The 22,389-nt window shown below is 49.2% G+C and overlaps 1 protein-coding gene and 1 long non-coding RNA gene across 7 annotated transcripts in view; one reads left to right on the forward strand and one right to left on the reverse strand.

Annotated features, from left to right (window-relative positions):
• The first annotated feature begins 582 nt into the window (after positions 1–582).
• Positions 583–20,394, forward strand: LOC116280553 (uncharacterized). 6 transcript variants are annotated; one of them, XR_012072856.1, is made up of 9 exons: positions 583–907; positions 1,082–1,213; positions 1,377–1,537; positions 2,355–2,514; positions 6,079–6,219; positions 6,464–6,789; positions 16,715–17,049; positions 18,733–18,838; positions 19,801–20,394. It is a non-coding gene; the product is annotated as an uncharacterized lncRNA (long non-coding RNA). The 6 variants fall into 6 exon arrangements; XR_012072858.1 differs by having other exon boundaries at positions 585–907; positions 6,464–6,589; positions 16,722–17,049; XR_012072854.1 differs by having other exon boundaries at positions 586–907; positions 6,464–6,589.
• The window catches only part of MARCHF4 (membrane associated ring-CH-type finger 4), a 94,413-nt gene continuing 72,791 nt past the window's right edge, over positions 768–22,389 (reverse strand). Inside the window, exons 2-4 of the mRNA XM_006207277.4 lie at positions 21,950–22,105; positions 16,836–17,028; positions 768–1,182 (exon numbers count right to left, since the gene is read on the reverse strand). Coding sequence (XP_006207339.1) covers positions 812–1,182; positions 16,836–17,028; positions 21,950–22,105 — 720 coding nt within the window. The 3' untranslated portion in view covers positions 768–811. The remainder of the gene's footprint in view (positions 1,183–16,835; positions 17,029–21,949; positions 22,106–22,389) is intronic.

Below are 22,389 nucleotides of genomic sequence, written 5' to 3' on the forward strand. Positions count from 1 at the left end.
GTGTGTTTTCCTGTAAACATCTTTGAGCCAAGTCACCATAAAATAAAGTAACAACGGCACGAAAAGACACTCAACCCCAAACCTAAGTCCTCTTTGAGCCCATCTGAAATTGGGAGTTCTGATTTCAAAAGAAGACATTCCCCTCCCTCTGGCCGCTCAGGCCAACATCTTCCTCCCTGCATCATCGCCCCAGGCCCTCTGAGTCAGGAATCCTGCCCACTCAGGTGAGCCTAGGGGCTGAAAATGGCATGTGTCTCCTCTCTGCCAGCCCAAGCCCGTCCCTCTCCCTCCCCACAGCTGGCCCTGGAACACAGCCCAGGTGGAAGCCAAAGAAAACTCAAGGGTGACACGGAGCAGCCTACAAGTGCTTTTCCTTCCCATGCCCTTCGCATTTTTCCCTCCCGCCATCACCAGACACGCGGCTCCGCCCTCCCCAGCCTCCACTTCTCCCAGGTGTTCTGCGCATGAGCACATCTGGGTGCTCAGTCTGTATTGCACTTCCTTGTTGAGTTTGTATTGTTTTTCTTTGTTCTCGCCGGAGAACGGTTTCGACTGATCGGAAATCCGGAAACTGCTCACAGAACCAGCCTCACTCACTCCAGCCCCCACCCTGCCCCCAGGCCCGGCAAAGCCACCACCCTCTGCCTGCCCTCCGGCCCTGGGGGGCCTCTGCCCCTCAACACCCGCTCCCCCGGACGGCGGCGCCCCGTCGGGTCGGGTCGGGTCCGCCCTTCCCAGCCCATCCTCTCGTCTCTCCTGTGCGTGAGCGAGCGCGCGTGCGTGGTCACGCCTCCCTCCCAGGTCTCTCCTCTCACACCGTCGTGACCCTCATGACCAGCTCCCGGCTGCCGCCCTGGGGGCTCCGCTGTTCATGAGGCCTTAAGTGACTCAAGATGTGCAGGATGGTGTAAGCACAGTGGTGATCGGACAGAGGGCCTGAGGGGTGGTGACTGGCCTCGCGGGCAGGGCCTTCCTCAGGGGCAGGGGTGCCCGCGGCCTCCTCTTCTGAGGAGGGGGCATTGGCCTGGGTGGATGAGGAGGTCCTGGGGTTTGTCCTGCCTCCTGCCTTTTGATCCTCCAGGTCTTTCGCCTTGTCATAGTTCAGCACTTTCCACTGCTGGTTGACAGCCTGCCACCGTTTAAAGATGCGGTACACGGAGGGTCCCTCGTGGATGATGAGACCTGAGGCCGCAGGGAGAAGAGAAAGACAAAGGCAAGTAAGAGGAAGCAGGGTCACTGCTAGGCGAAGTCAGTCTTCCTTTATGTGTAACAGGGTTCAGGACTTGAGTGAGCCTTTATTTATATTGCTTTGATTTGTTCTTTTCAAACCTCCCTTTCTGCTCTGGGCCACCTGGTAACCATCCCTACATTTCTAGGCTTAGCGAGTCTTTGGCTGCCTCGCCAAGTGCATGAAACAGCTGGGCACCTACCTGCAGCGCCTTTGCCTGCCTTGGCTCCGCCCCTCCTGCTCCTTGGCCCCGCCCCTCCTGCTCCTTGGCCTGACAAAGTCCAAATTCATTGTCCACTGAGGCATAATGTAAGTATCTTTTCCTCCCTCTGCCCTGTGTCCATGGCACCCGGCACTTAGCGGAGGTTGAGCAAATCCTGTGCTTTTTAAAGGAACCATCAGAGAAACCCCCATGGTCATTCCATACCTGCTGAATGTCTGAGATCCCACTGGTTAAGTCTTTGCTATTTAATAAATAGCCCAATGCTACTGAAATACGCACAATCCTGGGGGAGAGAACTTTGGCACAGTTATATTGGTCAGAGACAGTGCAGAGTCAGAAATGAGCCACATCAGACAACCAGGAAACTGCGTATTAATGTGTACCTACTGTGTGCTAAGCACTGGGGATTGCGAGTGCAGTGAGCAGGACAGGCAGAGTGGAGAGACACAAGGTAGACACGGAAACAAACCAGTAAGACTTTCTCAGGTGCTGACATATGCTATGAGGAAGGTAAAATGGGGTGAAATAGCCACTGGCTGCAGATGTCGAGAATCCTGTTTTACAGAGAGGATGGTGGGAAAGGGCTTTGCGGGGAGGTGATATTTGAGTGGAGACTCAAATGGTGAGAAGGAGTCCTCACAAAGGTCTCGGGGTCACGTCAGTGTTAGGAGCTGTGGGCACGAAGGCCAGGAGGTGAGAATGGAGTGCACACGGGTCAGAAAGAAGGTCTGTGCAGCAGGGGCAGTGGATGAGTGGGGCGGTGCAGGGAGATGGGGTGCGCAGAGGCCAGCCTACGGAAAGTCCTTGTGGGCCACGGCAAGGAATTTACATTCTATCCTGAGTATAATGGGAGGCCATTGAAGGGTTTTAATAAGGGGACCATGTGATCTGATTTACCCTCAGAAAGTTCATTCTGGCTCCTGGGAAACAACAGACTGAAGAGGGACAAGGGTAGGACCAGAAGACCAAGCAGGAAGTGAGGTAGTGATTGAAGCTGGAAATGATGGTGGCCGAGATGAGGATGAGCACGGTGGAGACGGTGAGAAACCGCTGGAGTCAGGAGGTATGTTGGAGGCAGAGCGGACAGACTTGTTGCCAGGGGAGGTGTCCATCAAGAGGAAACTCTGGGCAGCTCTGAAGCTTTTGGCCTCTGCAGTGAGATAAACACTGGTGCCACTGGGAGGTGGTGGGCATGAGGGCAGGGCGTGTGGATTTGGGTGGTGGCGGCAGTGACTGTGTTAGTGTCCTACTGCTGCTGGCACAGATGACCACACATTCGCTGGCTTGAAACAACCCAATGTATTGCCTTGCAGTTCTGACGATCAGAAGTTGAAAACCAGTGTCACTGGGCTAAAACGGTGTCAGCAGGGCTGGTTGTTTCTGGTGGCTTTGAGGGAAGGATCGATTTCCTTGCCTTTTTCAGCTTCAAGAAGTTGCCTGCAGTCCTTGCTTCCTCCTTGCATAACTCCACCTTTTTCTCATCTATCAGCCTTCTTAATTTTAGTGGCAGGAAATCATAACTCTAGCCTAAAATGACAGAGTAAAGCTCCGATCCCCTTCCTATGTAATGTCTGTCCTGCGTGTCTATACATGGTGTAAATAAATATATGCACATATAAAAAATTATATTAAAAATTATATTCCTATTCTGAAATGAAACTCACATGATAATATAAGCTACTGTTTTCTCTTTTTTAAATTAATATAATGCCCTGACAGATGATGTAAAGAAAAACAAAAAGGAAGTCATTTATAACTATATAATATACATTTCAGTGTAAATGCTAGGGCACGACTGCTTTAGAAGACAAACCAAAAGCCTCGTGCATTTCCAGAATGCCCCCTCTGGGACGGCATCCCCTGTGCTGAGGACCACTGATCTACAAAAGTGCTGAAGACAGGAATGGTGGGAGAGAGTGTGTGCGCAGGTGCATCGGGGATGGGAGGAGTGAGTAGGCAGTCAGCAGCCAGCAGCATCAAGAAGCGAAAAGGGGTGGAGATATAGGATGACATTCACTTCATAGCAGCTGGGGCTTCTGAGAGATAAGGGGAGAGAGGCGGTTGGGTAGGGGTAATGGTGAGCAGAGAGGACATGGCCTCACCTCCAAGCTCTACAGAATACAGTGTAAGGGAGAAAAAGCAGCCACCACTTGAGACAGCCATGCAAGAAACAATGTCCCAGGAGACAGCTACATTTCAGTTAAAGGATGATGACGGGGACACTCGGAGAAGAGGCTGCCAGTGGTGGACTATGAGGTCCAGAGGGCATGTGGAAGGGCCGGGAAGATGGGGCCCGTTAAGGGATGAGCGAGACAGGAAAGGGATGACTTTCCACATCATGAGGGTGGTCTGCAAGGCTGGGACCCATGGTGGATGAGACGACATGGGGGATGAGGCACAGGGGCATTGGCCCTGCAGCACTGTAAATCTAGGGGTGGCGGGTCTGGCCCCGGAGGGGAAGAGCTGACTCACAGGTGCAAACGGCAATGAGTCACTTCCGCCAACTTGATGACAAGCTAAGAGGCTGGATGGCAACATCTCAAAACCTCTTCAGCCTCCAACACACTGTGATTCTAGGAGACAAGACAGCCACTCATGGCTACTCTTTCTTCCAGGACTCCAACAGAGCCTGAAATTGCCCTTTGTGCAATAGGTCTTCAAGGGTCCACTGAAGGAGAGATGGTCTCCCTGTAGCCCAGTTGTTCCTAATCCTTTGGGTCACGTACTCCTTTGACAAAAGCTAAGGACCATCTTCCCGGGAAAAACCAGACACATGAAGTGTCCTTATGACTTTAGGGGGTTCATAAATCTTCTTTGGACCACTTGTGGACCTCCTGCCTGGTTATGGACAAGGAGACGTCCTCTTTCTCACCATCTCCCAATGGGCCAACTCTCATCACTTCTTTCAGCCTTTTGAATACATGCCTATGCATCCTCAGCACTGCAGGGTTCACTTGTTCATTTATTCCACAAGCCTTGTTCGGACACTGCTATGCTTTTCCCCCTAGATTGTAAGCCCTTCGAGGACAGAGGTCAGGTATGGTTGAGGCTTGGACAGCTAATACAGTATCAGGAGCTTAATGAAGCCTTGGTGATGATGGAGGAGGCAGGAGCCTCTGGGAGAGAAAATTGGGATCCTTTGCAGCCCTAAACTCATTCTTTACAGTAAGAGTCATTACACTTGATTCTTAATTAGCTTCTTGATCAGACAGTTTTACCCTGATTGAAGAGGGTGGCTTAAATTTTTGGTCTGGACACCACCTCCTAATTATCTAACTGTCTAGTGTTCAGGAAGTAATTAAACCATTTTAATGGATAGATGGCTGAAGGGGAGGAAGGTGCACCTGTTTTTGTAGATAATGCTATTCGGCAAAAGTTGGAAAAGCACAAACTTCCTCCTTCACATCTACTGCCTAGCCCTCCCTCTGCTTCTTGCTCTATAAATTTCTGAGTTCTTGAGTGGCAGGATTTTGTTTTAATGAAGGAAGGTGGGTGGGGCTCACCTGATAGGGACCGGTGAAGTGGGCAAGGTTGAAGAGATGAAAGAGAAAGAAGATGGGAAGGAAATGGCAGTGGACAGAGAAAAAGAGAGAGAGACTAAAATTAGAATAGGAGGAAAGAAGGCTATTGGTGAAAGGAGGCAGAGAAATAGTAGAAAGACAAAATGGAAAATTAGAATGCAAGGCAATATCAGAAACTCAATATGTTTTGATTCAGTCCCTTTCTGGGGTTTTCTATGTAACTTGACAGTTATCATTGACCGCCTAACAAGGTGCCCAGCCCTGGGCTGTATCCACTGATGCAGTTCTGGAAGAACTGCCACCTGCATCTTTCTAACATCTCTCCATCTTCCCAGGCTCGTCCTGAAAGCTCCATAGGTGGTCGGAACCCTTTGTTTGTCATCATATCTCTCCCATGGCCTCCAGCTGAAATGGACCACTGCTCAGCCCATGAGGATGGGAGGGGAGGTGGCCACTGTGAGTAGGAGGTCCTGCCTACATGGCTCCCCTGCTCCTAGCTCATCTCAGAGCTGTTACGGAGTTCTCTCTGACCTGACATCCCATTCCTCCTCTGCTGAACTTAGGCCGTTGGTTCTTGCTGTGTCCACAGGAGCGAGATACAATATAATTCTGTTTAGTTAGTATTTCCTGAGTACCTACTATGTGCTTCTGTGAGCACCTGTCATGGAACAAAAAGACTAGTTCCCATGATGTATGGAGTTAACAGCCCAAGGCTGACTGAGAAGTATGTAGAGAAGAGCTCTGGTCCTCAGGGACACCAGATCCTGCTTCCCACCTGCATCTCTTCTCCTATGAGCATCCTAGTTTAAGTAGTAGAAAGGATGCAGACACTCTACAACAGGGCTTCTCAAACCAGAAAGTTTGTGGAAACACAGATTCCTGGGTCCTACCCTCAGAGAATCTGACTCAGGAGGTCTGGGATGAGGCCTAAGAATTTGCATTTCTTAGAAGCTCTCAAGTGATACTGATGCCACCTAAGTATGGGCCACACTTGAACAGCACTGCCTAGAACATGATCCTTTCCTGGCCTGCTGCCTCACAGAAGGCTCTGAATGTTGATCAAAAAAAGAGCTGTAAGTAATTTTTTTAAAATACTCTACTTCCAGATGTGACAGACAAGAAAAACTAAGGCAGTTGAAGAAATGGGTGCTTCCTCTCCTAGACGCAAAGACAGTTTAGAGTCAAATCACTGAGGAACATGTACTGAACATTCAGACACCTGCCACTTACTGGCCTTGTAGCCTGTGGTAAGTTACTTCCTCTTTCTGAGCCTCGGTTTTCTCATCAGGAAATTGGGGCTGATAACCCCATCCTCATGGGTTTTTCTGAGATTAAATGAGGTAATGAACCCCATGTGCTGGTGCCTTCACTGGGCTGGGCATAGATTTATACTGGGTGCTACGAGATATTAATTGTTTGAGGGGAAATTACAGGACAGAAAAAATCCCCCTCACTTCCCTTCTCCTCCTTTATTGCCAACTCCATTCCCAGCCACAGGCACCTGGTCTTCTGTCTTCCAACTGTCCTTCCCAATCCTCAGCCTGAGTCATTGTTCATAGATGAACATGCTAGAACTGAAAGGAGCTCTGAAGACCAACTGATTCTACACTTGTGGAGGTGAGACTTCATACCTGTGTCTCCTCTCCCACCACCGAGAACCTTCAGTGGTGCCAAGGATGCTCCCCTCCTGCTGCGAATTACCTGTTGTCAGACAGCTGTGGGGCAAGACTTACCCCTGAAGCCCCACCGTTGCCAAGTACTCATCTTCCAGATGCTACCCCTCAAGGGTCCAGAACTGGCACTTAAGTGTTAACTGGGTAGGTGTGGGAAAGAAATCAATATAACCAGCTAGTTTGGGTGGGCCCAGCAGGAGCTACTGGGAGATGCCACCACCTGCCCAATATTCTCCAGGGGTACAGCTCTGTGTTTCTCACAAGCGTAGCCACGCTGTACCTCTGGGGGCCTCCCTGAGGTGGTGAGATGTGGATCCAGGGGCTTCACGTGGGCAGGCTTACCTTGACTCAAAAGGTTCAAGTTTTAGTTCTTCAGGTGACCCCATAATAAAGACTCAAAAGGCTGAGAGCCTTCAATGAGGGTGAACGCAAAGCCACCTTCCCCTTCTGTTTCCATCCCATCCATGCCTTATCAATGGCCAGGGAGAGGGTGTCCCCTGGGAGGTGACTTCTGAAAGCACTCCCTTCCTAGCAGGACCCCTGCTGGGCCAGTTGACCTTGTTCGAGCTATACAGAGTGTTTCTCAGTGCATCAGAGCCAGAACCATCGCAGCCACTCTGCCCGTGCAGGGCATTGCAGAGACCTGTGAGAAGACCTTTGCTAGACGGTCACTAAGAGGGCCGAGACTCTTTGAAATGGAGTGAGCTTAACTCAGTGGGACTGGGTGGGAAAGAGAAATATCCCTGGAGCCCCAAATATCCTTGCATTAGTAAAATCGAGAGGTCCTTTCTTGGAAGTGTGTTTAAGAGACTGTAGACTTTTTTCTGTGGGTTTTTAAAAATGAGGCTTAGAGCTCTCACTCTCTGGACAGATACTGACAGAACTGCATTTCTCAGCCGCTCTGGGTGGTGATGCCGAGGTCATGGTGATGACGATGGTGATGGTGATAATGATGGTGATGAGAGTCAACATTTAATGAATGCTTACCAAAATGCTATCACCAAAAGGGCTTCGCAAATATGGTCAACTTATCACAGAAACCCACTGAAGGTGGTGATGTTACCTCCACTTTACAGAACAGGACACTGAGCTCAGGGATCTCTCTGCACTCAGGTAGAGCGAGGTGACTGGCACTGAATGTGAGGGTGGGTCAAGCCAAGATTTAATGGGTACTGAGGGGGAAAGTGTGTGTGTGTGTGTGTGTGTGTGTGTGTGTGTGTGTTTGCCTTATCCATGCTTTCCTATTAGCTGGAGATAAAAAAATTCAAAAGCTTAGGGAACCGTGGAGCCACAAGATGGAAGGGTCTTGGGTCCTTGAATCGCTGCATTGGGTTAAAACGCTGAATTTGGGGACTGGTTTTTCTTTCTGTCTGCTGGAGTTACCCTAACTAAAATGCCTTCAGTGCTAGGTTAGGGGCCACAGAGAAAAGCAGTTGAGTTTGATGGCACATCTCACGTGGTCCCCAAAGTTCATGTGCTTGAGCATCTACCTTATTTACCAGACTGTGGTCTTTCTAGCCACAGACTCATCATCAAAGGACAGACTTGCCACTTCTGAATCTGTTCCAAAAACTGAGCTGCAGGCACTGAAGGCAGTTCCCTAAGTGTTCCTAAAATATTTTGAGCCCTGTCAGCACAACTGAATTGCCTCCCAAGGGGTCTCCTTTGAGGGGACAGAGCTTGCTTGGCATGTCTGCTTCTAAATCTGTCATCTTCATCTTCTGAGCATTCAGCAGGTCAGATGTGGAGAAAGGTGACCTTGCATAGGAGGGGGGCGAGGGGAGGAGGTGCTTAAGGAAGCAGGTGGGGAAATATGAGTTAACAGTTAATCCGTAAAATTGGATAAACCACATGCAAGTACGTGGACTGAGAATCATCTTGTTCATTTATGTAGCTGATGCTTGTAGGTTTTTTGCCCCGGCTCGACAATACTGGGAATCCGCTGCATCCACAGTTGCCAATATCTGAGAGTCATGACACCTCACAGTGGAAGTAATTTCAATTCAAAATCCTAGAATGTCAGACCTGAAAGGATCTTGTAGGTTATGAGGTTTAACCATCTCATTCTATTGGTAAGTCAGCTGAATTGTAGAGAGAGTGAGTAACTTGCCCCAGGTCATGGTTAGTAGCTAATCCTGGTCTTTTCTACTGCACCGGGCTACCTCCTGCATATTTTCTGTTTCCTAATCAGGAAATTAAAATATTTGACAGGTGGGGTTATTTCTATCTAGAAGGAGGGAAGAAAGGAAGGAATATTTGTGGCATATATGTGGTTTTTTGTTAGAGTTGAATGAAAATTCAATTTGAAAAACCATGTTTTTACAGTCCTGGTGCCCCTGCTCCCTGCCCACTTGCTGTAAACTGAGTTTTTATCTCAGAGGGAAAGTACCAGACATCTCTAAATCAATGGAAAGAACCTCAGTGGACTGCACACAGAGGGAGCTTTAACAAAAAACTTTTCTATTGTTTCGTTAATTACCCTATCCCGCTGTTTTAAAGATTTGGAGTAATTTCAGAAATCTCGCTCACTTTCCTTCCCTGACCCCATTCCACTCATAAGTGAAAAACAAACAGGATGAGGATGAGGTCCTCATGTTTGCAGAGTTGACTTCTTAGTGGCCAATCTCTTGGGTCTATGGAGTGAAAAAGAAATGTTTTTGGTGTCAAAGACCTTAATTAATTCGCTCTTGTTAAATCCTAATAACATGACCCGCTGGAGCAGAGAATGTCCCATTTGTTTCCCGGGAGGCTCTGTCAGCTTCTCCGCTGGGGAAGACAGCGTCATTAGAGATGACGGAAGAGGAGGCAGGTGGAACGAGGACATTCGATGTAATCAGAGCTGCTCTTGGAGCGGACATGGGTGAGGGAGCCAAAAACCTTCCAGATGAGGCACTGCTCCAAATAACAGCAGATTCTCTGTTATGTGAGGACTCTGGTCAGTCTCTCTAGGCCATGGCTGGATTCAGGTTTTCACTGTTTGGGAAAACCTTTACTGAGTGCCTACCCTGAGGGAATCTACTCTGATCAAGTATCTCCTATCCTGGTCACTGGTATGTGTGAGTGCCTGCTCCTTCACCTGTGCCATCTTATTCAGTCCTCTGAAGATGGGATTACTATCCCATTCCACAGATGAGAAAACAAAAGCAGAGAGAGGTTATGCAAATCACTTCAGGTCCCAAGGTTAGTAAGCAACTGAGTGACATGCAGCCACAGACCATAATGTAGCACCACTCCCGTCATTCCGGAAACCCGCCACTCCGGGTTTTGTGGCTCAGTCCCTCCAGTTTTTTCTCACCTTCTGTCTCCTCCCATCCCCTAAGTGTTTAATGTTCCCTAAGTCTCTGCCCATAGTCACCTACTCTCTGACCATTTGTCCTAAGGATCTAATCCAAACCCACAGCTTCAAACACCTCTTATTGTCGCCCTCCAAGTCTGTCTTCAGCTGCCTACGGAGACCTTTCCTTACTTTTCCTCCTTTCCATCAGTCACTAGCTGTCACCAGAAATGGCTTAATGCCCTCAACATCTCCCTCTGTGTCCCAGGAGGGGACTCACCTGTGCACTAAAAAAAAAAAAAAAAAAAAAAGGCTTTCCCTCTTTCTACCTCAGGAAAGAGACACTTTCCTGGCCCAGCATTGTCTTCTTTGCAGCCCATCATGTCCTTCATGTGTCTTGCTTCTCTTCTACTGCAAACTCTTGACTTAGGAACTGCCTCTTGCCTCTCTGCCTGGATTTTAGGCTTAAGATGATCCTTTTGTTTTGGTGTCTTTTCTGAAGATACACACCTTTGTTTTCCCTTGGTTTCATCCATTGCCCACACCATCCTCATGCTCAGTGATGGTGCCCAGTCTGCACTCACGCCAGAGTCCTGGGGCTCCCACAGTCCTATCAAGTCTAAGTCCTACGTGCTTCTCAAGGTCTTCCCTTATGCGTCTTCCCCCACTGCCACAGTTTTGCATCTCTTTACTTCTTGCTCACATTGTTATGAGCATTTTCCCACTGGTCTCTCTCAGCTTCTAGTCTGTCCAACTCTGATCCATCCTCCCCAGTCACCTCTTTAAAACACACATCTGATCATGCTTCTTTTCTGTATAAAATCCTATCAATGCCTCCTCATTACCAGCAGGGTAGTCTGAGCTGCCTAGCACATGATTCGTGATGCTACAGGATTTGGCTCTTGCCAACCTCCTCTTCCCCATGATCCACCTCCCCACCCTGGCTCTTTGCACTGAGCCATACAAATCTGCCCAAAGTTTCTTAAGTACACCTTGTTCTCTCATGTCTCTGTGTCACTACACATGCTCTGCCTGGAATTTCTTCTCCACTCTTCTGAACAAACTTTGACATAAAACTAGCTCAAGGATAGAGTCCCTTCCTTTAGAAAACCTTCCTGGACACCTCCAAGAGACAGTTAATTGCTCTCTGCTCTGTTCTACCTTTTTCTGTGTCTTGTAAAAGTTCCTACTGTCTTGTGATTTATTTGTAGACTATGAATTCTTCAACAGCAGGGACTGTGTTTCATTCATCTCTCTGTTGATGTTCCCTAGTTTCAAGAACAGAACAAGACAGCCAATAAATGCTACTGAATGAATGGATATGACCATCCCAAGCCCACTCTGACTCAGTCATTTCTCATGCTCACTCAGCCCTGTGACCCAGCTCTTATTACTAGGATCAATAATTGGTTTTTCTGCCTCCCCAGTAAAATGTAAGATCCTTAAGAGCAGGTGACTCTCCTATTGGGAGTTCCCACTCAATAAATATTTCTGAGTGAAGGAATATATTCCCCAATTTCATGTTAACCAGTAGATTTAGCCCCCATATCCCAAGTACCTTTCACCAGAGTGTCTCACAGGGAGACAAACCACCTGAATTTCATCTCAACTTCTCAAGCCTCCCTCTTAGTTGGTATCAGAATAGCACTGATCAAAAGGGAGGTACAACAATGGCCACCCTCCAAAACCCTGAATGCAGGAGAGGAGCAGCTGGGGTGCACTGAATTTCTTATTGCTCACAGCCATTACCCGATGGGTCAAGGTATTACTGGACCAATTTCCTCTCAACCTGCCTCCACATTCAAGCTCTGCATTTGCAATTTCACAGAGCAATCAGAGATGAAATAGCAGTAGAAAGTGCCCAGGAACTGGAGCCAGATGTTCTTGGTCCAGTCCTCAGCTCTGCCATTTGCTTAGTTACGTGACCTGGAACCCAACTGCTTTAAACCTATCCTCACCTGTTAAATATGGATCATCATAATTACCCTACTTATCTTTTAGTGTTTTGGGCCCCTTTCTCTGTTCCTCTCTGTCCTTGCAGGGATTTGATGGTTTGTCCTGTCTATAGCGACTTACATTTGGCTTTCACAGTGGCATAGATTGGTCTAGGAAATTAGGACTCTAAGCCAAGAGATGTTTAATCTGTAGAGGCAGCTTGTATCTATCCCAGAATATGCAACCCTCTGTTATGATCAAGTCCAGAACCATTGTCTACTACCCTGGACCCACAGTGCATCAGAGAACCCAGCAACGATTTCAGGCATTTCCCATTGGTGGGAACCGAAGGCCATTGCCTGAAAGTCATTACTGTCACTAATTGACCTGGAGGCCAGCCAGGTGGACACACGAGCAGCAAGCTGACCGTGTCCAAGGCTCTGCATCCTCCTGGTTTCATGGCAGAGAGTATCTGCTGAGCTGGTGCTGGTGCTCAGTGGAGTTCCTCTTCATGTATCCCTCCCACTCTCATCAGCTTTCCCTCAGCACGGTGCTCTGATGGAAAAGGGAAATATATTTTTAAGGATTAATTAATTAAAGCTATACATTTTATGTTGACTCAGATTTTTACTATCTGAGGCCATTTAAGTCTTAGGGAATAGACATATTGCTCTTGGTGTCTGGAAAGTAGAGAGAGTTCAAATATTCATTTTAACAAATGGTCTTCTTTATTTCTTACTGCACCTTTTGAGCTAACCCAGGGCTAGACTAATTTTCCTTTCTCCTGATGATAAACTTTCTATCCAGGTAAAAATTGCTCTATGTATCCAAGGAGCTTGGGTCTACGGATATTGATTCTTTCAGTCAACATTTTCCTTCACCCAACATTTCTTGAAAGCACTAGCCTCTCTCATCACCACTTCCACCCATTCTCTGGGGGAGGCCCTCTTTTCCTCTGCGCACTCTTTCACATCATCTTCTTCCACTCTCCCAGGATTTCTGGATGGGAAGTTTCTTCTTTTCTATGGGAGAGAACTAAATCATTGCATTTTTAAACTGACGACTGCCTCAAAAGTAAGTAGGTGCCGCCCTGTGGCTCTCCTCTGTGTTTTCCATCTTTGTGCAGAAAGGGGACCACGTCGTGCTTCCTTCTGGCCAGCCCAGCCTGGTCTCTGTTCTCTGTTCCAGCTTCGCTACCTCCCATTGGTTCAGTGAATCAGACTAAAAGTCCAGGCTCACAGTCATATGAAGGCAGGAGGTGGTAGGAGAGAAGTGATGGTATACTTTCTCCTTCTTTGGGAACAAATTGGTTCCTGGATTGGCATTCTGGTTTGTTTCCCCTGGAAATCTGATGAAGGTGGAGTGTCAGCTGCATTATAACATTGCCTAAGTCGAAGGTGGCCCCTGACTGGTGGGCACTTTACTATAAAAATTGCTGGGAGGCTGTAGTGTCGGGCTTTCTGAGTACAGTGACTTGTAAGTGAGCATGACTTCTGCGGGGAGCCTGGACACCATGCCAAGATGGACCTTGTGCCCACTGTTGTGGGTCTTATCTCTTTGCTTCTGAGCTATCATTTGGGGGCCAAGAGACTAGCCCTGGACTAGAATATGGAGTGCAGTAACGATTCGCCTACAGGGGTAAGCTGGACCTGCCTTGTGGACGGTCTGGTGCCTGTCCTACATTCCTCTAAGTCAATCTGGTGCCAGACGTGCTCTCTGGTAGTTCCATGGGTCTGAATGTCTAGTTAAGCTTAAAAATAAAGAGGTGTCCCCTGATTTTCCCTCCCAGAGAGCCCTTAAAAAGCTGATATTTTTACACCTACTTGCGCAGTGTTATGTGTTTCCGCCTACAACTGGCCAGAACACTGCAGAGAAGTGACTGGTACTTGAACTTCACCCTTAAAACCGCCATCATCACTGTTGATCATCATCACCATCATCAGAATCATCATCACTGAAACCAGCACAAGAATCTGTGTATTCCAGCTACTGCCTGTCACCCCCTCCACTTTCTTATCTAGATCACATTTCACACCCCTTTTAATTTTGTCTCCCAGCATTTTCTCCTACGAACAGCACCTCCTAATATAAGCCCTGAACTGAGAGCCCTACTCTGCCACCTGAGTCAGTCTGGGACACATTCCCCAGTCTCAGAGTTTCACCATCTGAAAAATCGGAAGAATAATCGTTGCCCCGGGGACATGCTCTGAAGCAGAATTAGCTCCCGTTATAATAAATAAAATCATAGAGCAGTCAAGACTTTGTAAAGGTGAGACAGTGTAAATATAAATATATCTGACCACTTCTGATGGCACCAAAAGCAGTTAGGGTCCCTACATATCCCCCTCCCATCCAATGGCTGTCTCCAAACAGTCACTGGCTGTCAGAGCAGATAGATGGGTCATGTTGTAGCTGGGCAACTGGGAAGTTATGTTTCCCTAAAAGTTTGGAAGGAAGGAAAACAATGTGGAAACTCTCAGTATTTAGCTCACTCTGCTTCTCCCATAAATTGAGTAACTGAGTACCACGTGCAGTGAGAGAGAAGAGAGAAGGAGGTGGGCTGTGGGGAGGCAGGCAGATAGAGGAGCCAAGAAAGACACAGAGGAGGAGATGGTGCTGAGGGGCCCTACTCAGGGCAGACACCATGCACAGAAGAGACCAGAGCACCAGGCAGGCCAGAGCAGGGGTACTTGGTGGCTCAGAGCCACAGGGAGCAGGCCTGGTGTGAGGGCTCCTCCTATAAGTGAGCCCAGCTGCCCTCGAAGTTGCAGGTGGCATCTGTGGTATCCCAGAAGTGACACCTGGGGATTACTGCCATCTGATGCAGGAGGATAATGGGAAGAGCAATGGAGCTCCAGCCAGGAGACTTTGCTTCTAATCTGAGCTGAGCAATCTTGAGCAGATCACCTCCCTTCCTTGAACCCCTATGCTCTCAACTTAAAAACAAGCGCACTGTACTGGTCAATGGCATGGCCTCTTCTATACCCAGTACTCTTGATTTTCAAAGCTATGGAGCCTTGACTTGTAGATGGTATTTAGGCTCCTCTCTCTCACCCATGTTCCCTCTAGGGGAGGAGCTTACTGGTGACTTCACTGGCTCATGGGCTATGGGCAGAAGGGACAGCATGCCAGTACTAAGCATTTGAGAAGCAATGCAGATTTCCACCATTCAGTCCTCTTGTGCTCCTGCACTTGGCTAGAAGAAGATACCCCAGTAGTCCCTGCTCCTTAATAGCCTGGGCCCCAGCATGAGGAGACACTCAGAGCAGGCCTAAGTCCAGCACACAGTCAGAAGCTAAGTCCAGCCAAGCCCAGCAGAACCAAACCATCTCACAGACCCATGAATGGGACATCAACACTTGTGAGGCAGTGCAGTTTGGGGGTTGTTTGTTACTGCAGCCAAAGCTGACTAATACATCACGTGACAGGAAAGCGTGTCTCCTAGAAGTGCACATCAGGAACCCATGAAAAGCCTGCCTGAAGGAGAATGAAGGGCATCTGGAAGGGCTGCCACTGTTTCCCCCTCCAGCCAGAGCCGTACACCTCCATATGGAGACACACCTGGTTTTTGGCATCCACAACCTGTGCCTCAGCAGGGGAAGGAAGGGAGTTTGGTGGGAGAGGGAACTAACTTAGAATGCCTCAAAGTCAAATTTTTCCCCATTCACAGTCCTCTCTCTTCCACAGTCCTCCAAACCCGGGCAATCTGTTTCCTTCACTGCCTCGGTGCCATGATCAAAAAGCTCTTGAACTTGGGGTTGATGTACTGGTTTAGCCAGCAGGGAGAGGCAGCAAGATGCTTAGACAAACTTACAATTTCCAGCATCACTGGTCTCTCTGGCTGCTGTAATCAGTATGCAAGTCTCCAGGCCTCTCTGATTCCTGACATTAAAGGACCCCGAAGAAAGAGAACACCCTCTCAGCCAAATTCTAGCTAAGAGATGATTTCTTGCCAAAGAGAGTAGAGTAGCATATTTGATGCAATGCACAAACTAGAGCCCAGAGAAGACAGCTGTGGAACCCTGGTGCTCTCGGTGCTATGGCCTCGGGGGTAAGCTGAGAGGTCCAGGGCAGGGTTTGTGACCAGTGCTTAAGCAGGCTTCATCCACTCAGAGAAAACCAGGCCCATTCCCCACCTCCTCAGTCACTTGGATGAAGACTTCAGAGTTGGCAGCCACCATCGTGTGTTGGGAAAAACAAAAAGCCCCCCACCAACCAACTGAACACGACAGAAGAGGAGAAAACATACATTCGGGAATGGTGTGAGGGAACCAGCAGGCGCTACAGTGGCAGGTTTCCAGCTTCTTTCTAAAACATTCTAGGCTTTAAGACAAAATCTTACCTGGAACAGACACATGTAAATAGATGAAAGTACAGAAGGTTAGGGTAAAGCAGGAGTGAAGATTGAGAGTCTGTCTGCACAGCGTTTCACTCCCCACCCCCAAAGGGGCTCCTGAACTTGTGTGTGGAACCCCAGGACCACATACACTGAAACACTAGACTAGAGAAATCTTGGGCATATAATAGGCTTATGGAAAGCTGGGAAAAGGGGGCAGGTATCATCACGGCTGTTTCTGGGCATTTTGCCGTGAAGAGAATGGAGCTAAATGTATAACCCATCCCTTGTCATGACTTGGCAACCGTGGTGTATACGACAGATTGGGGCCTTCCACATCTTGTTCAAGGCAAATAGACTGACCAACTGACCTTTCTCAAATATTCTTGGAGGCAAGCCCTTTTCTTCTTACCTTCAACTGGGCAGGACAGATTTGCTGGGGAAAGATTTAGATCTTCCTTCTTTGCCCTGCCTCCTCCTACTCCTACTCACCCCTCAAATCTAAGCCGCTGGCCCCTCTTAAGCTCACAGGTCTCAAGCCTGGTGCCATCTCTGCTTTGACCTTCAAGACGGAGGGATCCTGAGGGAGCTAATTCACCAGCAAGTGGCTCCGCACTTCCCGTAGAGACCAGGCCCCAGACCCACCTATGCACACCACGTCCATGAATCCATACATCCCATAACAGATCTGGAAGAGGAGGTCTTGGCGCTGCCATTTTGCTGAGGGACTGAAGGTCGACCAGATGAGCCAAGAGATACTGGCGATGAGGAAGAGGGAGCCCAGGATGGCAGCTGCGATCTGAACCTTCTCAATGACTGTCAGAGAGATGGCCTGCCACTGTGGAGAAGAGAATGGCAGGTTAGCTGTTGCTTGGATGCTGTCACCCCACTTCCACCCCATTCCCAGCCCTATTCCTTCTGCTGCCCCAACCGCTCGCCTCTGGATTTAAACCAGGGCTTTCCAATGTGTAAGACAATGGCTATTTCTGCAAGTTTCTGAGTTTTACATTGTGCTTGTGATGTGGGGGAAACCTATATCACGCCAAATGATCAGAAGATCAGAAGTCATTACAGGGAGGGGGTTCTGGGCAGGCATGCCTGGGAAGGAAAGCCTTTGTGGCTGATTATGATACAGAGAGGAAAGCGGGAAGGAGAAAGTGGAAATGCAGAGTGTAGGTGGTGTTCCAGGTCCCCAGAATATTCTTCTCAGAGCAACACTTTATTTTCACACTAATAGGTGCTGAGAGGGCACAGCTCCCCATCCCCCTTTTTGCTTGTTTTCTATAACAACACCTGGCATCATGTCATTTAATAGACATGCTAGAAATTACCAGTTCAACAGAGAGAGGATACAGGATGTGGGGGAGAGAAAAGAAAAACAGTATAATTTACTGACGATATATGAACACTGAGATTTCAGTTTTTTAATAGAAAGAGCAATGTGCTAATAGCAGTATTGATGAATGGGTTGAAGGTTCGGGTGTGGGCGGGTTTCCACTCCGAAATTCTATGATTCTATGGCTGGTCCACGTAGCACAGGCCTAAATGGGCCATGAGTTGGATTTTAGTTTGGGACTTATTCACACTCTTGCTCAACAAATATGTACGTGGTATTCTCTGTGTGTCAGATGTTCTGCCTGGTGCTGATGATAAAGCAATAGGTAAAAACATACATGATGTCTGCCTTTGTGGAGCTTTAAATCTAAGGAATACAGACAACCAAACAATTACTTACAACTGTAATCCAACAGGAGTAAGAGAGGGATGTACATGGCATGTGGGAGCCTATGACAGGGGATTTGATTCCCAGAGGAAGCAATGAGTCAAGTGGGAGTTTACTAGGCAAAGAGAGGAGGGACATGTGCTTCAGCAGAGGGAAAAGCATGTGCAAAGGCCCTGTGACAGAAGGAAGCATGGTAAGTGTGAAAACCTGGAGGAAGACCAGAGTGGCTGGAGCAGAGGATGTGAAGGGAGTGTGGGGTGAGACTAGGAAAGCAGGAAGGGAAGACGACCATGTGGGATCTTGCAGAATATACACAGATTTTTGACTCTGTTGTAAGAGTAAACATCATGCTTTTGAAAAGTTTTAAGCAGGGAAATTGACAGGATCAGATCTGGGAAGGTGGAGGAAAGGACTGTCTCCTGACGGTAGCAGTTTGCCCTACACCCTGCAGAGAACGCCCCCAGCAGGCGTCTCAGATTTCAGAACTCCTAAGGAAAGGCCTACAATTTTCCGTCTGCTAATAGGGAGCCCTCCCCCCACACTGAATGGCCTGGATGGAGGCACTGATTCCAGCTCCAGCCAGGACTGACCAGTGGCCCCTAAGGAACTGAAACTATTGGAAAGCATTACACTTGCTGGTCTAGATGTAGGACATCAGCCTTCACATTTAATTATCCAGATAGTCTCCCATTACAGGTAATTGGGCCTTTAAATTTTCCACTGCTTCCCCCAGCCAAGGGTTACATATAACAAAGGAGTTTTCCAGAAGCTGGCCTGATCCAGCGGACACCTCTCACAGACAATAAATGCTCTTTCCAGAGCCTGTCTCACTGTCTGTGAAGGGGATTCCTGACTGAGCTTTCTGTTTCCACCATTGGGACGTGTCCCCTTCTCCTGCTCTGGACTTCGGCAACCCCAAAGAGAGGTACAGAAAGCTCCCCTTCATCCCTAAGGCCCCTTCCTACCAGCCCCCAAGCCGCCTGGGGAGACCAAACAGCACCCCTGATGGCAATTTGAAGCATGTGAAGAAAGGACAGGAAGGGGGTGCTGTCACAGGGCTCCCCTCCCGTCTGTCTGTCCTGTGTGAGGCTCCACGAGAGGTGTAGGGAGCAGCGGGGGCAAGGAGGACGCTGAGAACGGGAGAGCTCTGCCGTCTCACAGGTGGCTCGAAGGGGAGAAGGGCTCCAGGCACCAGGCTCTGCCACCACCAGGCATCCGGGCTTTGTCCCTAGAGAAATCCTGATTGCACTGTCCTGAGACTTCTCCACGCCCTGCTGTGCGGTGAGGGGAGAGACAAAGGGGAAAGAGCACGGAGCCTGGACATTTCCTTCCTTAGAACAGCAAGGGGCAGTGAGCAAGGGCCAGGTGACCCAATCTGAGCCCAGCTCTGCTCCAACTTGTGGAGCGTGACCTAGGAGAAGTCTACATCATCAGGACCTCCAAAAAAATGGAGAGCATTGGTCCTTTCAGCTCCCTAGAGTACGGTGAGGGTTAATGGAACAATGCTGTAATCCGTGCTCTGAAGGGTACCAGCTGCCAGCATTTCTGTCCTTCATTATATTTCAGCAAAAATTCAGCTGTGCGTGCCAAAGTGGGGGGTATTCATAATCACGCTTAGCAAACTACGTGCTGGGCACTGCAGGGTAGCTGTTAAGGGCTAGACTCAGGAATCAGACCCCTTGGATGTAACCTTGCTCTGTCAGGGCAATTTTGGGCAAATTGCTGACTCTTCTGTGCCTCCATTGTCTCATCTGTAAATTGGGAATAATAATAGTACCCACTGCACTGGGTTGCTTTCAGTATTAAATGAGATAACATATAAGAATACTTAGAACAGTGGCTGGCCCCCAGTAAGTACTAATTAAATGTTCGTTAATATCGTTGCAGTTCAGGTGTAGCAAAGAGGGTAAGAAAAGCCTCAAGGCCCCAGGGCCACCCTGAAACTCCTCCATTCTCAGGGGCTCATCTGCTAGAAACAGAGCCTGCAGAGGGTCACTGAGATAACATGCTGCTCTGCCCACTGTACTCACGATGTTGAAGGCATGAAGCAAGAGGCGAAAGATCAGAGACCTGGAAGAAACCTCCCCACTCTGACAGCAGAGGCAGCCCTGGCATCGCATCCGTCACTCTGCTCACTGGCAGTAGGGCCTGCCTGCTCGTGCAGGTACCGCAGATGGTCTGGCCGGGCTGTGGGAGCAGAAGTTGCCCCACTGTGGCTCAGCAGGCAGCCGTCTCACACTTGGCTGAGCCTGAGGAGCCCAGGACAGGCAACTGGGACAACTGGGGCCACAACCACACAACACTGCTGCTAGTCCAGACTACTTCCTTCTTCTGGGACTATCTGGAAAGGTGAATTGGCATTTCCTGAGCACACACCACTGAGTGCAATGTGGTCCACTCACAATCCAGGAGTAACAGAATCAGAGAGTCCCCAATGCCTAGAAACTCACAAAGAATAAAGTAATAGATCAAAATTGTCAATACTGCCATTTGCTTACTGCATTCATAAGATTAGAATAATCTTTTCTTTTCTTTACCCGGAGGGAGAAGTTATCCCTAAATGGTATTTCATTTCATGTGTTAAGGGCTGATGCCTGTTTATGAGCCAAGGGGACAGCTTGGGGTGGGCTTGTGCGTTTGGACTGTGACCCTTTTCCAAGGCTTGAATCAGCTGAGAAGGAAGGGAAGAGTTAATGCACCCCAGGGCGTGGAGTCAGCTGTGTCACTACACAGCTATTTTAAGACACTTCAAGGGTTTGAAATGGATGGATAAAGATGGCACCAGCGCAGGGAGAGGCACCTCTTATTCTGACCCCTGGGTACACCATCAGGATGGCTGAGGACTTTAATGCCTTCTTCCGGAAATAATGTCCTCCTGCTGGCCTGTATGCACGGACACTGTGGTGCCAGGTGTTTCCAACTGCCCTTCCATGCAAAGAGCCCCCACCACTATCACCCCCAAGCCACCCACCTTCCTGGACGTGCAGGATTGACTCTCTCCCACCCTCGGAGAGGAGGAGAGAAAAACTTGCCAGGCTGCGGCAGCTCCCATCCTTACTGGCTAACTGATTACGTGGCTGCTTAACTGGCTGACCGTGCATATGTGGGGGTATTTTCAGAAGCAGAGTGCCCTCCGAGTGTGTGCCTCGCAGGGGGAGCTGTATGAATGGGAGGATTTACGAGGTGGCGCGGGGCCTGCCAGCCCCTCTGGGGATGAGGGCTGTGTCAGGGCAAAGCGAGAGGGGCCGGGGTGGACGCTGGGGGAGCCCTCGGTTCTCACAGGTCCAGCCCGTGGTGCATCTGCTTCGCAGACCCCACCCGAGCCCTGGCCCTCCCACCCTTGCCCTTCTCAGCGGACTCTTCACATTCCCTCCTTTTCTTTCTTTCTTGCCCATGCTTCTGTTTTCCTCTGCTTCCCTCGCCTGTCTCTTCTCCATTTTTCTCTAGTCCCTTGTCCCAAGTGTGCTCTGTGGACTGCAGCATCAGCATCACTTGATAGCTGTTGAAATGCAGACTCTTGGGCCCTGCCTCTCCTCCTGAGTCATTGTCTGCATCTGACAAGATTCCAGGTGAATTACATGCACATTGGAGTTTGGGGCGTACCACTGCGTCTCCTCTCTCCTTATTTCTTCTATCCACCCTTAGCTCTGTGGCAGTCTTTCTCTTCACCTTCCTGCCCTGTCTCTTTTTCCATCCTATACTCTTCTGTCCTCTGGTCTTTCTTGCTTGTTTTCCCCTTGCTCCCTCTTGTCTTTTCTTCCTATCCTTTCCCTTATCTTTCTGATTTCATTCATCCATTCATCCATCCATTAGCTCACTTAGGCTCCCTCTGCCGTCTGATTCTCCGCATTTCTTTCCTTCTATATCTATCTGTCTTTGCCCTATCCCTTTCTCCTCGTCCTGCCCACTTGTCATCCGTGGTCTCGCCCACCTAGCCCATCTAAGGTGGAATCACCCTCCCTTGGGAGAGCAGGCGGTGTGGGAAACCCCGGGCCCCAGGCCCGCAGCCCCGGGGAGGGGAAGCCCGCGCTGGTACCTGCAGAGGATTCTTTGTGCTTATGGCGATGACATGGTACTTGTAGTAGCACAGCTCGCAGCTCCAGCAGCCCCGCTCGCTGATCCACTTGATGAGGCAAGGCTGGTGTGTGCACTTGACGGAGCCATCGCAGCGGCACGGGCTCAGCAGCTCCCCCTGCAGGAAGAGAGGCAGAGGGTGGTGAGGCCCGAGCCCCGCAGTCTGGCGGCGGGAGGGTGGATTGGGGGTGTTTGGCCTCTAGGGCGCTGGTTTGCTACCCCCACCCCCACCCCGGGCAGGCCAGACCACAAGGCCTTGTTGGGAGGCCCCAGACCCCACGGAGGAGGTCTGGGCTCCAGTTCTCCACCGTGGGAACCAGGCGACTTCAGTGATTTCAATTAACAATTCTGAACCCTGCGCTCCTACTCAGTACTGCCTGAGTCCTAGGACTTCTGTGGAAA

This window comes from Vicugna pacos, chromosome 5 (genome assembly GCF_048564905.1).
Source record: "Vicugna pacos chromosome 5, VicPac4, whole genome shotgun sequence".
In the NCBI taxonomy this organism is placed as follows: Eukaryota; Metazoa; Chordata; class Mammalia; order Artiodactyla; family Camelidae; genus Vicugna; species Vicugna pacos.